The sequence below is a fragment of the Triticum dicoccoides genome, chromosome 6B, assembly GCF_002162155.2.
Source record: "Triticum dicoccoides isolate Atlit2015 ecotype Zavitan chromosome 6B, WEW_v2.0, whole genome shotgun sequence".
NCBI classification, from domain to species: Eukaryota; Viridiplantae; Streptophyta; class Magnoliopsida; order Poales; family Poaceae; genus Triticum; species Triticum dicoccoides.
This window is the reverse complement of record NC_041391.1, coordinates 469,870,197-469,886,409: the sequence shown is the minus strand read 5'-3', so window position 1 is coordinate 469,886,409 and position 16,213 is coordinate 469,870,197. Positions and strand designations below refer to the sequence as shown.

Below are 16,213 nucleotides of genomic sequence, written 5' to 3'. Positions count from 1 at the left end.
CCGTCGTTCTAAGCAAATAAGATGCATAAACATGATAAACATCACATGCAATCAAAAAGTGACATGATATGGACAGTATCATATTGCTCCTTTTGATCTCCATTTTCGGGGCTCCATGATCATCATCGTCACCGGCCTGACACCATGATCTCCATCATCATGATCTCCATCATCGTGTCTCCATGAAGTTGTCTCGCCAACTTATTACTTCTACTACTATGGCTACCGGTTAGCAATAAAGTAAAGTAATTACATGGCGTTGTTCAATGACATGTAGGTCATACAATAAATAAAGACAACTCCTATGGCTCCTGCCGGTTGTCATACTCATCGACATGCAAGTCGTGATTCCTATTACAAGAACATGATCAATCTCATACATCACATACCATTCATCACATTCTTCTTGGCCATATCACATCACATAGCATACCCTGCAAAAACAAGTTAGACGTCCTCTAATTGTTGTTTGCATGTTTTACGTAGCTGCTATGGGTTTCTAGCAAGAATGTTTCTTACCTACGCAAAACCACAACGTGATATGTCAATTGCTATTTACCCTTCATAAGGACCCTTTTCATCGAATCCGTTCCGACTAAAGTGGGAGAGACTGGCACCCGCTAGCCACCTTATGCACCAAGTGCATGTCAATCGGTGGAACCTATCTCACGTAAGTGTACGTGTAAGGTCGGTCCGGGCCGCTTCATCCCACAATACCGTCGAAACAAGATTGGACTAGTAACGGTAAGCATATTGAACAAAATCAACGCCCACAACTACTTTGTGTTCTACTCATGCAAAGAATCTACACAATAGACCTAGCTCATGATGCCACTGTTGGGGAACGTAGCAGAAATTCAAAATTTTCCTACGAATCACCAAGATCTATCTATGGAGAAACCAGCAACGAGGGAAAGGAGAGTGCATCTACATACCCTTGTAGGTCGCTAAGCGGAAGCGTTCAAGAGAACGGGGTTGAAGGAGTCGTACTCGTCGTGATCCAAATCACCGGAGATCCTAGTGCCGAACGGACGACACCTCCGCGTTCAACACACGTACAGCCCGGTGACGTCTCCCATGCCTTGATCCAGCAAGGAGAGAGGGAGAGGTTGAGGAAGACTCCGTCCAGCAGCAGCACAACGGCGTGGTGGTGGTGGAGGAGCGTGGTGATCCAGCAGGGCTTCGCCAAGCACCGCGGGAGAGGAGAAGGGAGAGAGGTAGGGCTACGCCAGGGAGAGGTCAAAACTCATATGTTGGCAGCCCCAAAACCCTCAAGTATATATAGGGGAGAGGGAGGGGTGTGCGTCCCCTCTAGGGTTTCCATCCCAAGGGGTGCGGCAGCCCCAATCCCATCTAAGGGTGGCGGCCAAGGGGGAGAGGGGGGAAACTTGCCCCCCAAGTTAGGTGGAAGCACCCCCTCCCCAAACCCTAGGCGCCTTGGGCCCTTGGGGGGGGGGTGCACCAGCCCACCTGGGGCTGGTCCCCTCCCACACTTGGCCCATGCAGCCCTCCGGGGCCCGTGGCCCCACTTGGTGGACCCTCGGGACCCTCCCGGTGGTCCCGGTACGTTACCGATAAAACCCGAAACTTTTCCGGTGACCAAAACAGGACTTCCCATATATAAATCTTTACCTCCGGACCATTCCGGAACTCCTCGTGATGTTCGGGATCTCATCCGGGACTCCGAACAATATTCGGTAACCACATACAAACTTCCTTTATAACCCTAGCGTCATCGAACCTTAAGTGTGTAGACCCTACGGGTTCGGGAACCATGCAGACATGACCGAGACGTTCTCCAGTCAATAACCAACAGCGGGATCTGGATACCCATGTTGGCTCCCACATGTTCCACGATGATCTCATTGGATGAACCACGATGTCAAGGACTCAATCGATCCCGTATACAATTCCCTTTGTCTAGCGGTATTATACTTGCCCGAGATTCGATCGTCGGTATACCGATACCTTGTTCAATCTCGTTACCGGCAAGTCTCTTTACTTGTTCCGTAGCACATCATCCTGTGATCAACCCCTTGGTCACATTGTGCACGTTATGATGATGTCCTACCGAGTGGGCCCAGAGATACCTCTCCGTCACACGGAGTGACAAATCCCAGTCTCGATTCATGCCAACCCAACAGACACTTTCGAAGATACCTGCAGTGCACCTTTATAGCCACCCAGTTACGTTGTGACGTTTGGTACACCCAAAGCATTCCTACAGTATCCGGGAGTTTCACAATCTCATGGTCTAAGGAAATGATACTTGACATAAGAAAAGCTTTAGCAAACGAACTACGATCTTTGTGCTAGGCTTAGGATTGGGTCTTGTCCATCACATCATTCTGCTAATGATGTGATCCCGTTATCAACGACATCCAATGTCCATGGTCAGGAAACCATAACCATCTATTGATCAACGAGCTAGTCAACTAGAGGCCCACTAGGGACATGGTGTTGTCTATGTACCCACACATGTATCTGAGTTTCCTTTCAATACAATTATAGCATGGATAATAAACGATTATCATGAACAAGGAAATATAATAATAACAACTAATTTATCATTGCCTCTAGGGCATATTTCCAACAGGCGCCGCCAAAGAATGCTTCGCCGTCGTCGTAAACGAAAGGGAGCAGAGGAGGGCTCGATCGCTCGTCTCTCTCTCTGTGTTGCTGGAGTCGAAGGGAGAAGTGGATTGAGAAGAGGAATGGAAAAGAAGAGGAAAGGAAATGGGAGGGGCTCGCGGCGCGGTGGCAGATCAACATCGTCGCCGGCGGCCGGCGCAGCCCTAACCCGTCGCCACTCGGGAGCCGTCGCGCGCGGTGGAGCAGAGGAGGCGCAACTCCGTCTCTGTCTCTCTGCCACAGATGGGGAGAGGAAAGGGAAAGGAGAGATAGGTTGGCGCGGCATCCGTCACCGTCGCCGGCAGCCGGGGCGCAGCCCCTTGTTTCCGCTGACGAGGGAGACAGATAGGAGGGGCGAGGCGAAAACGAATATGGCTAGGGTTTCGGTCAGGGGATCGCCCTCTCCCGCTTTGACCTACCGAAAATGGCGTTCGACCGTCCGATTGGATTGAACGGTTGAGATACATACCCTAGCTCACGACGGGCCACTGGGCCGAAAGACAAGGGGGCACCGGGCCATCGGTCAAGGCCGCCACTACACGCACTCAATGGGCCGTGGGCCATGTCGCTCGCTCCCAGTGGGCAGTGACAGTGTCACACGGGGCGACAGATAAACGTCGGGCGCTCCACAGGCCGTGGACCGCACAGAACTGTTTCAGTGTCTTTTTCTTTCTATTTTTTTGTCCAGTTTTTTGGACAAATCTTATACAGTTTTTCTATTCAAAATTATTCAAAGAATTTTTTGTTTAGAAAATAGAAAAGTAAAAGTATTGCCTCTTTAAAAAAGGAGTTCATGAATTTTTAATTCATGTTTTCCGCTGCAAATAAATAAAAGTGCTCTTTAAAAAAGGTGAATAGAACTAAAGCAAAAGATTAAATTGTTGCTTCTCTAATGCAAATTTGAACCAACTGGTTAAAATTGATTAGAGAGTAAAAGAGTACAGAATTGTTTTTTAATAGAATATTTTAAAGTTTCCGCTGCAAGGTAAAAGTTTTATCTTCAAATTAAATTGGAACCAATGGGAAAATTTAATTGGAAAAACTGTTCTTAGCTATGTTTTTCCCCTGTGGGTTAAATAAGATATAGATAGCTTCCGCTATGACAAAAGAAAGATATATGTTTTAAAGTTAGAATATGGTATTCTTATTTTCTGACTAACATTGATGATAACAATACTATAATTCTATGAGTCTTATGTTTTAAGCTTAAATTTCTGAAAGTGATCAATTTTCAGAGAACAGATAAAGATCAAGAAATGCTCTTGAGCAAGAGAAATGTATATTTCTTATTCCCGCTGCAATAAAGTTGATCATGATGACTATTTCTTAGTGAAGTTGTTTAATAGACATACTATTAAAGAAAGTTCATAAAAGAAAGTTTTAAAAGTATATGCATTATTTCCATTTCCGCCCAACGGTGATATGGAATTAATGTAGAAGGATGATGTTTTGTTCTAATTCTGCCCAATGGTGATTTAGAATATAAAAGAAAGTTTTAAAAGTTTAATGTGCATATTTTTTAACCAGACTAACATGGGGTTATTTGTATGCTCATTATTGTTGATTATTGGCTAAGTTTTCTCAGACTAAAAGTTTTCCATGCCTTCATTCGTGAAAGCGAATGACTGGGTACTTGTGACCCGAAAGATGACCAAGAAAGGTCATAACGTGAGGGAGTATGTTCTCTCTAAAGAATGGCTTCAAAAGGAAAGAATTCTTGGATATTGATCCAAGAAAAGAAAAGAGATAGATCATTGAGAGTCTTGGTTGACGAATGTCTTTCATGTACTCTCTAGAAAGAAGATTTTTCAGTCAACATGATTTGAGATGAAACAAACAACATGCGTGTTTAATTTGACCAATGTCGGATCAAGCATGTGTGTCAAAGAGCATTCGGATTTATTTCTGAATTTGATGATTGAATATGCAGTCAAAAGAGCCAATTCTGGCATTTATGTCCCTTATAGGGAATTACCCGCATAGCAGGAAAAGATGACTATGATAAAACCCGCATGGCAGGAAAAGTCTGGGAAAATCCCTGCGTAACCCATATGGCAGCAGAAACTTTCTCAGACTTATCCTGTATGACAGGAAAAGAAAAGATGTGGTGACTCATATGTTTTTCAATGAATCCCAATTTGGGAGAAAAGTATGGAGTAGACCTTATGCTATCCTAGTATCGACCGTGCACTTTTTAAGTGTCATAGTCATTAAGAAATCAATAAATCCAAAGAGAATAAAAGTTACAGACGAACCTAAAGATAAGAATGATATGCAAGTGTGACTTGTAAAAGTACTAATGATAAAGAACTCTGTTGAGTTTCTGAAATGGAATAAGAAAAAAGTACTCCCATACCACTTAACAGATAACTTCATTATGTATGAAGTAATCAGATAAATGAAGTAGATAATCGAACTTTCCTCAATTCACAAGAGTTGTGAATGTTTTTCCGAAATTGTGGCAGACAAGTTCTTGCCACATTTCGAGGGGGAGAAAGAAATATGAGATATCCATTAACGAAGAATGTGATTGTTTGCGGGAGTACGACGGTTATAATTATACCCCTAAAGAAAAGAAATAGTTGTATTCCTGGATCTTTCACAGTTTCGAAAGGAGATTAAGGAATACTAAGACAGTGCTTAAAGTGTCATAAAGAAGAAAGTTTTAACAGAATAAACCCAAATAATAAAGTTTAAAGATACGCCATTCTTAGTGAAGATGGAGTAATCTGGGGGAGCATGGTATGAAGATACCTAAGGCTCAAATAGATTGTATCTGGGGGAGCATGTTGTATGATCTATACAACACCCGTTGTTAGCTCTATAAAGGAGGAATTATTAAACATGGATCTTGTGATAAAGGTCCCTGTAAAACCTATTGCCTCTTAGAAGTGAAAGACTATACAATTAATTTTGCCTATGGGCAATGACAGAGCAACAACAGCCCCATATGAAAGAAGTGCCAGTACCTGAGACACGGATGGTCTCAAGGAATGAGAAAATTAGATACTTCTGATTACTATAAAGTCTATGTTAGTGAAATTTAAATGAAGGTTGATCCCACCTCATTTAAAGTGCTCAATCGAGCTTTGAGAAGTGTTTGCTTATCTAAATGACAAGAGACTATGTGAGATGAAATGAAATTGGTGAATCCTGACGATGTTCGGGACTCATGAGTAATTTCCAATGGAGCCAAAATAATAGGCTGTAAAGAGTCTACAAGGTCAATGTGACTCCAAAGAAAATATGTAAAGGTGTAAAACACGACTAAAATCGAAAGGTTTTTGTGCATTTTACACTGAATAGATTACAATGAGTGTTGGTAGCACATCATGATCTAAGTTACATCAGATGAAAGATATTATGATCTGAGTTACATCAGATGAAAGTAAAGAACACAGGGGATACTGCCTGAAGAAGTCTTTTATGGACTAAAGCAATCAAAATGTTGTTTTGGGTTAAAGAAAATGAGAGGACAATTGTGTTTGTATAAAGTTATAGAATGGGAATTTCATTTCGTATATCTTGTACATGCGGATAACATTTTGCTTGTTGGTACTGATGTTAATTCGACTGCAGGAGGAAAAGAAGTTCTTGTCCTCAAAGTTCAAAAGAATGTCTCTCGTTATAAGGATCGAGATTCACTGAGAAAAGAATAAAAGGGGTATTAGGAGTGTCGCATGAGCATGCTAAGGAAAGTTTCTAAAGTATGCATGCGAGAAAACCTACACCTGCTCTTATAGTAAAGGGTAATGATTTTTGGGAACTTTAGTGTTCCAAAAGTCAATACGAAATAGACCAAATGAATATGGTACCATATGCTTCAACTGTTGGAAGCTTAATGAATGCAAAAGTATAACATTGCCATGACACAGTTCACGTAACCGGGTTGTTTTGGTAATGTACAGTCCAGATATAGATCACTGGAATGGAGTCAAGGATATCGGCCTCATGCTGAAAGAAATATGTGCTCTCAAAAGATTGTGAGTACAAAGACAGGACTCATGAAATATACAGCGAAATCCACAATTGTCGCTGACTTTCACACTTGGAGTATTTGTGTGGAAAAACTCTAAAGAATGAATCAATTATCATTAATATGATGTAAAGATAATGTACAACATGATACGAGGCTGAGGGACAGGCAAAAAGGTTAAAGAAACATGCACCCGGAATTGATAATGGTTGACAACAGCGATAACCATTCTAAGTTCTTCACTCCTATGACAATGAGTCAAGTGTTGACGCCAAACACACTGACACAGAGTTATGCGTTGTAAAGGAGAAAGTCCGGAATTATGTAGAAATGCTTGAAGTATAAAAGCAACAGACAAGTATTTGCAGATCTGCTTATTAAAGGCTTGCCGTCCAGTGTGTTCGGAGAACACACAGTCGACATGGGTTTTATGGTATAGTCTAAGATTTACGGACAATAAAAGGGCCCAAGGTTAAAGAATCTGTTTCAAAACAAAGGAGTGTGTTGTAGGTGTTGATTCTATCGGGATGGACCGTGATGATGAGACATGCTCTACATGCAAATCTGTGATGGAACGAGTACTTTGAAAAGAGTTATTTCAAAGTATAAAGTTAAAAGGAAAGTTAAGATCAAGGGGGAGAATGTTAGGTTGATTTCGTACCGATCAAGCCCAACGGCTCGACGGGCCCCTTGGCCTGCGCCCTGATCGGGGGCGCCCAACCCTCTTATGGGTGGTGGGCCCCTGTCGCAGCGCTATATAAAGAGGTGGGGAAGCCGGCTGCACGCAGTATGAGGTTCACCGTGCGCCGCAACCCCCACCGATATTCCTACCGATCTAGGGTTAGCGCACAAGCGACGGGAAGCTCTACCACAGCCACTGCCTCATCACCGCCATCACCGCCGTCACCACATCACCATGACCTCCGGCTCAAGCTCGTCAGGTCAAGGAGAAGGTAATACTCTACGCACCACTACTGGAAATCACTGACCCATACGATCTAGTGGCCTAACATGAGGTTCTACTAGATGAGTTGTTTGCGTCGTTGTAGTCGTGGTGTGTGTTTGTGTGTCGAAAGGCGTTGTATCAGCCGCTTGAATCTTCTTCTATGCTACTGATGCATCTCTTTATGATGTATCCTTGGAAGAAAAAACTCCTCCGGACACTAGTCAATATTCCCGGTCCATCAAAATCCACCTTTGCTGATAACTCCACGGCTGTCGCATTCCAGAAATGGAAGCATCCGTTCGTGCGAGTCACATTTTTCTTTAAATATAAAACGCTCTAATCTGAATGCCGTCGGATCGAGATATATCATCCTATCCTCAGAAGGAATCAATAATCATCCGAGTCGATCAGTACTGGATGGTTAATGCCCGTGTCTTAATAAGGCGGCAGTTGAATTACTTCATTACTGACAATAAAGACGCGACGACAGGGCGCTCTCGCCATTAATCAGCGAGCTGCCTTCTTCTATATCTATACCTATTATTAAAGCAAGGTGATATTCTTGGTTTCGTCCCGTTTAGGTGATTTTATATTTTTTTACTGTATCCGAGGTGGTACTATTTTTTGCTACAAAACAGATTCATATACCTTACCGCTGCTTTTTTGGTCTATGTACGCCAGCGCTGCTCTGGGCCTTTTGTTGGTATACGTCACAAATGTACTGGGCCATGGGCCTGCTCTTGTGTTTAGAAGAAGGATTCGCAAAAAATTGCCACTTGCACAAAGGATTGAGCCCACGACCTGCTATTTGCTTCCTTCAGGCTACAACCAGCTAAGCTAGCTCCTGTTTATGTTAACTACACCGCTCATTATGCATTTAAACAGTACCACCTCGCTTTTTTACATGATATTTTACCAGCTTATATAGCCCACGAGTTGTCACAGAATAAAAAAGACATCAAGAATAACGAACAGAGCCTGAAGTGTGGGTCCTATTTAACCTTGAAAGCAAAGGAATTTCGTAATATAAGAAAGAAAAAAAGAAAAGGACACAATAAAAAAGTTGCGGTGTGAATATCAGTTAACTCGCGTGAAATGGGGGCTGGAAGGGAAGACCATGCCATCTCTTGTAATTAAAGGAAATTATGGTCATACGAAGCAAATGGATAAAATGAAACCTCGATCAAATGAAAATATTGCGGACTCCTAGCTTTTCATTATGGAGACACCTAAGTTTGCGGACTCAATTTATCACAAAACTTTATTTCATTGATAGCATTGATTTTCATCAAAAATTAATATGCAGCTAACAAAAAATGTACATATATAAATAAGGGTAATAGAATTATATACACTTTTTGACGTAATGTTAGAAATTAGGATAACACTAAAACCGATTATGTGATATTTTCACTCTTTCCTCTTATGAACAAAAAGTGTACATAAGGATCATGTTTTTCAACGGTGATGTCGCATTACATGTCACATTTTTTTCACAAGGAAGGCACATTGCAGCGCAAAATTTTATTCAACTCATATGCATGATACAGTGTGCATTAAAATCCTTTTACCTGAAAGTTGTGAAGGAAATCATAGAAGGATGGTCTGAATTTGTACAACTAAAACTGATTATATTCTCAAATTGATAAGCAATGCCATCGTTCCTGAGAATGTGATAGATAGCATCAAGTTCACGAGATGAATGCTAAAGAAAGCTACTGGTTTGAGGGCGACATCTCCAAGCAAGTGATCATTGATATCATAATTTGTGTATCAAAGTCATCTCCAGGAATGATGATAAAGAACCCACATTTAAAACGTTGATGGTAATCGAGAAGCCCAGTCCAAAAATGCATGTCTTTTGAGAATATCTTTATCATTAATGTAGATGTAAATAAGTTTGTTTTGCATAGAAAATAATTAGATAGTAATAAATATATTGCATCCATTCTATTGACATAAATTTGTTGTGGCCATATTCTGTGAGGCCGGGAAGGAAGATAAACAACGGCACAGATTGGGTGTCTTGTTAAAATAGAGGATGTCGACATGTGTAGGGTGCGTGTGATTTTTTTATTCCATTGCAATGCAGGGGCATATGCGGACTCATCTCCTTGTTGTACATTTACAAAGAGAAAGAGGACGTGAATGAGGATATGCAACAACACGGGTGGGATGCCATGTTGAAATAGAGGATATGAGTCAGGGTTTTGATCTTCCGTTGCAACGCACGGGCCTATGTCCTAGTCTTTCCATATATATATATATAGCCGCCCCCGGGAGCTATGCGACGATGCAGCAGCAAGAGCTAGCGCACTAGAAACAGCAATGGCCGCGCCTTCCGCCGTCGGCTGCTTCCTCGGCCTCGCCTTCCTGCTCTGCGGCGCCGTCCGTGGCGCGCTCGACGCGGAGGCCGCGCGGCAGCAGGCGGCGGACCGCGTGGGGCGGCTGCCGGGGCAGCCGGCCGTGAAGTTCGCGCAGTACGCCGGGTACGTGACCGTGAACGAGGCGCACGGCCGCGCGCTCTTCTACTGGTTCTTCGAGGCCACCGCCGGCGCCGCCAAGAAGCCGCTCGTGCTCTGGCTCAACGGCGGTACGTAACCACCAGTCCACCACCATTAATAGGTTCTTGCAACGGCCGGCTCATCGTGCGTGTTTAATACTGCTGCAAGTAGTAGTAGATGGGAAATCGGGAGATGGGGATAGGGTCGGTTGGGCCGCTTGAATTCTGTCGCCACTGATAATTGATTGAGGCGGACGTTTGTTCTTCCTTCCAGATGAACACATTGATTTAGTGAGCGAAGAATCTTCAAAAATTTAAGTAAGGAAGTGGTTAGTTGGGCTGCGTTGTCCTGCAGCCGAGAACATGCTCTGAGTATCAGTCGAAGGTACATGTATGATGTACTACTACTATCTGCGCTGTGCCCATTTAATAGCAACATTTTAAGTTTTTGAAAGGCTTCTTTTTTCTCTAAAAAATATTGAAAGGCGCGACATTTTAAGTGATCAGGGTGGCTGTTTGATAGTGGAAACTTAGACAGTGGAAGCTACAAATTAACCTCAATTTTTTGACAAAGGGTTGTTTTTTCGACAAAATTAATCCGAAATGCACTCGCATGCTTAATTTGTCAAATATTTGACCAATTTTGACAAACCCCGTATGTGTAAAGTAGCGGTTGATGAATTGGACTGTACTGAGCTAATTTTGTAAGCTGCTGTGGAATATTATTTAGTTGGAGAAACGTAGGGCCCTATTTCACAAATAAGGCTACAAATCTAGCTAACTCTATAGTACCAAAATGAATGTCCTAACTTACCACATGATTGGACGTATCCTTTCTGTTAGCCAGGACGCAAATTTCAAACCCTTTTGTGTAGGTCATGCATGCGGAAGCCGTATAATTATGGCAAACAACAAAATATTTGAAATTAGGTGATTTAGCCCAACGAGTTTAATTACCATACGCTATACATCCAATTGCCATATAGTAATGTTTTTGGGGAAACTTGGTCATACTTCCTAAACTTTGGTCGTTGACACCTGCATGATATGAATAGACACATGAAAATGATAGGTAGTGATAGGTTTTCATTATTCCTGAAATCGTCATTTTGCTCTACTGTAAAATATACTTGTATGATTAGCTATACTCCGTACTGCCCCCATAAAAAAGCTATACTCCATACTAAACTATCTACATAAACCTATCTTGCCGGAGCAAAGTTTTTTTAAATAGAGAGTTATATTAATTAAGTAGAGAAAACATTGTTTGTACAATCACGCAAGGCCACATTCAACACGCAGGTTGGCACTGTACCATACATAACCCCATCATGCAAGTCTCTTCGTCCAAATTGAGCAAGACTATGAACTAAATATTTTCTCTTCTATCTACTTTACATATTTTATCTTGTCTGTTCCCTTGTTTGATGGCTTGAAATTCCTTCCCAGTCGCTCCAATTTCCGATCTATCAAAGTTTGAAGCTTAGTTGGGACTACTTCATATAGATTAGGTTGTGATTATCTACATTTTTTTGTTGATCTTTCTACATACATGATTAGTTATATACCAAAGTATTTACATAAGATGGCGTTGCCGGATCTATTTTGAAATTTTCAGTTGATATAACCTTAGTTTAAGACTGCGACACTTATTATGGATCGGAGGGAGTTCTTCATTCTCGATAGAATGGACATACTCTCTCCGTCCCATAGTAACATCTTATTTTCTACATATTGACTGTAATAATATTTTATATTATGGGCGAAGGGAGAGTAGAAATTAAGTGAGGTGCCCCACATTTCATTTCCCTTTCGATCCGATCCTAGCCAATTCTACGGTCAAGCTGCAGTGGAGAACAAGCCGACGATGGCCACACGCTGTCCGGCCGGGCCGATCGAAGTTGCTGTCCACAAGAGCAATGTGTTGCTGTCATGCACGCTCCTAGGCTCCTACTGCGAGCTACTATGCGCTGCCAGTGCGTGACCGGCGGTTGTGTATGACAGGGCCATACGGCACAGTAGCCAGCTGCTGGTCCCGTATGCACGTAGGTTGGACAAGGACGGCCCGGGGCGGCACGCTAGCTACAGTCCTGGCCTGGTCAACACGGACGGCAGCTTATCTCCGGCAGCAAATTGAGGGGGGTCCATGCAGCCAATTGACGGTATCTTGTGGGGCACTTCACGTAAGTAATTCTCGTGGGGGCTAGATAAACCGGGAATTTCTGTACCGAAATCATGTTTTAGTAAATTTCAAAAAATAAGAAAGAATTCATGCATCTAGAGAATGGTTGCAAATTATATACTCCATGTGCGTATAAATTTGTAAGTTCTTGAAACTTACCCATATGTAACGAATTTCTTGGAGGAAACAAAATCTATAAATGAGCATTTCTCGGGCTCGATTGACAACATCCTAAGCAAAGTGCCATAGAGGTCTAACGGTATTAATTTGTTTGCTTGCATACATCGGGCAGCTGTTTTTCGGGCCATGGCTAGTACTCCCTCCGTTCCAAATTACTTGGCGACGAGTAACTTGGAACGGAGGGAGTACGTACTAGTATTTCACTTTTGCAGCTAGCTTGTGCTTGTGGAGAATGACTCCCGTGGACAATGGATGCCATAAATATACAGTAGCTAGCTAGCTAGGTATGGATAAGACGTCAGATTTTTCTTTAGAAGTATAATTAAAACAAGGTTCAAATAAGATCGAGCTCCGTCGAGCGTTGGTTTTATCTGTGTTTGTTCGGTCGCCGGCCGGGCACTTATTGGCAGCCATTCCATTGTTTCGTCCTTGTCCGCACTTATAGGAAGCCGACGATTCACTTTTGCGACCTATAGCTTTCAGAATATAAACTTAAACAACCATGCACGCACATATAACGAACGATCGCTATGGGCTTGGGTACGGGCGTGATGTTTGATCCGATCCAGCTGCTCTAATTAGCTAACGCACGCGCGCCCCGGGCCAGCCGGCCATTCCGATGCAGTACAGCGATATGTGCATATACACCACGCATCATCAAGTTGGAGCAAAGCATCTCATCTCATCCATCATCCATGCATGGAGCCGGTCTAGGATAGAAAGGTTGCCCGCCCCCTTTTGTTTTGAAATGTATGGAGCCGTACCACACGTAGCCATCAAGCTGGATGGGATCGTGGGCAATCAAGCTAGCTAGAGGGCACCGCCAAGAGGAATCGGGAGAAGACGGTTGGCGCGCGCGCTTGGACGAGCACGAACACGAGCATGAGCAGGGGACCATGCGTGCATGCGCCTTAGGCTGCGCGTGAGGCGAGGTGCAGCGTGCACCCGCCCCACCGCAACGCGCAACTTGCACGAATGCGCCCACGGAATCGAAGCGGGCAAAGATCTGAACAAGGGCAGGCGACGAGCAGGGCAGCATACTGTCTGATCTGTATGTATGCGTAGCGCTGTGCTGCACCGGTCGGTTGACCGATCCATCACGATCACATGCTCCAACGGGCAAAAGGCGCGGGCCAGAAAGGGGGTCAGGAATGCGAAACATCTTGCCGCCGGTCCATACCTAGCTAGCTGGGCGGGCGCTATGACAAACGGCGGCTCGCGTCGTGGCGCGCACGCCTGATCTACGTACTCGAATGTACTAGTACGTGATGCAGAGATATAGGAGGAATATCTTGGTCACGAGCGAGTGACAGAGAGTACTCTTGTCTGTTGCATTGCAGGGCCGGGCTGTTCGTCCATCGGGTATGGAGAGGCAGAGGAGCTCGGGCCCTTCTTGGTCCAGAAGGGCAAGCCGGAGCTGAAATGGAACCCTTACTCGTGGAACAAAGGCACGTCCCACCCTTTTTTCCCATGATAGCCAAAAAAAAAGGCAAAATCTACTCTGTGGATATTTATGTTCTACTACTATATGGTGATGAAAAATGCAGAGGCTAACCTAATGTTCTTGGAGTCCCCGGTGGGCGTCGGTTTCTCCTACACCAACACAAGCTCCGACCTGGGCAAGCTTGGTGACAAGATCACCGGTACATAACAATCCTCCCAGGTTCCCTCCAGGGCAAACAACGGTCCTGAATTTCTGACTGGATTATATATCATGCCCACAGCCGCCGACGCGTACGTCTTCCTGCTCAACTGGTTCAAGCGGTTCCCGCAGTACAAGCACCACGAGTTCTACATCGCCGGGGAGAGTTACGCTGGTACGCACAACATTTTAACGTCTGAGCTTCTGCAATTCGGTCGGAGCACGCAACTGAAACTTGAGACTGATGGGCGTGGCGCTCTTGTCAGGGCATTACGTTCCGCAGCTGTCGGAGAAGATCTTCGACGGCAACAAGCACGGGCCCAAGGAGAACCGCATCAACTTCAAGGGCCTCATGGTAGCCAATTGGCCACACCCTCGTCGTAATATACGTCCTTGTTAATTACAGCTCGCAAGCTGCTTAATTAATCATGGCGATCGACGGCGGCGATGATGCAGATAGGGAATGCACTGATGGACGACGAGACGGACCAGGCGGGCATGGTCCAGTACGCGTGGGACCACGCCGTGATCTCCGACCGGGTGTACGCCGACGTCAAGGCCCACTGCGACTTCGCCATGGCCAACACCACCGCCGAGTGCGACCAGGCGCTGGAAGAGTACTTCGCCGTCTACCGCCTCATCGACATGTACAGCCTCTACACGCCCGTCTGCACCGACGGCTCCTCCTCCTCGCCGCTCGCCAAGAGGGTCGGCGTCCACGGCGCCGCCCCCAAGATCTTCTCCAAATATGTACTCTTCGATCATCACCGTCTCCACCCCTCAAGTCAAAACACATCGGCATCTGCCCCGCGGTTCGATCATTTGATTGTTTGTTTCTCCTGTGTGCATTGCAGCATGGGTGGTACATGAGACCTGCAGGCTACGATCCCTGCACGACCCAATACTCCGAGGTCTACTTCAACCGGCCGGATGTCCAGGCGGCGCTGCACGCGAACGTGACCAAGATCGGCTACAATTGGACGCATTGCAGCGACGTGATCGGCAAGTGGAACGACGCCGTCCCCTCCACCCTCCCCATCATCCGCAAGCTCGTCGCCGGCGGAATCAGGGTCTGGGTTTTCAGGTGAGCCAGCATGTCAATGTCAATGTGAGCAGGTTTCGGTGTTACGAGGGGCAGCTTTGGATTTGAATTGACAATGTCGCTCGACGCAACAGCGGTGACACCGATGGGAGGATCCCCGTGACGGCGACGAGGCTGACCCTGAACAAGCTCGGGCTCAAGACTGTCCAGGAGTGGACGCCGTGGTACGACCGGCTGCAGGTGGGTGGGTGGACGATCACCTACGAGGGCCTCACGTTCGTGACGATCCGCGGGGCCGGGCACGAGGTCCCTATGCACACGCCGAGGCAGGCGCTCAGTCTCTTCAGCCACTTTTTGGGTGATAAGAAGATGCCGACGACGGCCTTCTCCTAGAGACGAAACTTTCCACGTGACAAGGGTCTTCCTTTTCTTTGTTCTCGGCCAATGCCATAGATGTAATTCGATTGGAACAATCGTTAATAAACATGTAATAGCGCTGATTGGTTTCGCGGATCGCAGCATACTGGCCCGTCTTGGATCGCAAGTTCGAAAAACACTCGAATGCACGCTTGGGGCATCTCCAACACTGACCTCCAATTTTCCTCTTGCAACAGTCCACATACATGGATGCGGGAGCCAGCCATTTAATTATCAGCATACAATTGAAACAGGATTTGAACAAAACGGACAAAATTCATGAAACCGGCTGGATTTCATATAAACCGGATCAAATTCATTACATTTCGGACATATTTTAACTAAACCTGACTCTAAACCTAATCTAAATGATTGACGTCGTTTGTTTGGGTGTGAGCACCGTGAAATGAAGCTCTAGCTCCGCCTTCGCGGTTTCCAGGTCCATCATAGCAGTCTCCTGCTCTGCCTCTGCAGCTTGAGCGGCTAATCGGCCAACGATGAACAAGCCGTCAAGCTTAGCTTCAACGGGAGGGAAGGAGCGGTGGCCTTTTTGGGACCCGAATGGCAGCGGCCTACCAGGCAGTACTCTTCCTCGCTACCGGCGGCGCCTGCGGACATGCCGACTTCGTGGTCGCGGCGGCGAGACACAGCCGTGGCGGACCTGGCGATGTCCTCCTCGTCGCCGCTCTTGCTG

At 45.2% G+C, this 16,213-nt stretch overlaps 1 protein-coding gene across 1 annotated transcript; it reads left to right on the top strand.

Annotated features, from left to right (window-relative positions):
- Positions 1 to 9,861: 9,861 nt before the first annotated feature.
- On the top strand, positions 9,862 to 15,610 carry LOC119323399 (serine carboxypeptidase-like 34). The gene is made up of 8 exons (XM_037597044.1): positions 9,862 to 10,146; positions 13,759 to 13,866; positions 13,966 to 14,061; positions 14,143 to 14,235; positions 14,327 to 14,415; positions 14,517 to 14,810; positions 14,915 to 15,144; positions 15,237 to 15,610. The coding sequence occupies exons 1-8, from the start codon at positions 9,882 to 9,884 to the stop codon at positions 15,493 to 15,495; spliced, it is 1,434 nt and encodes a 477-aa protein (XP_037452941.1). The 5' UTR covers positions 9,862 to 9,881; the 3' UTR covers positions 15,496 to 15,610.
- Positions 15,611 to 16,213: the final 603 nt, after the last annotated feature.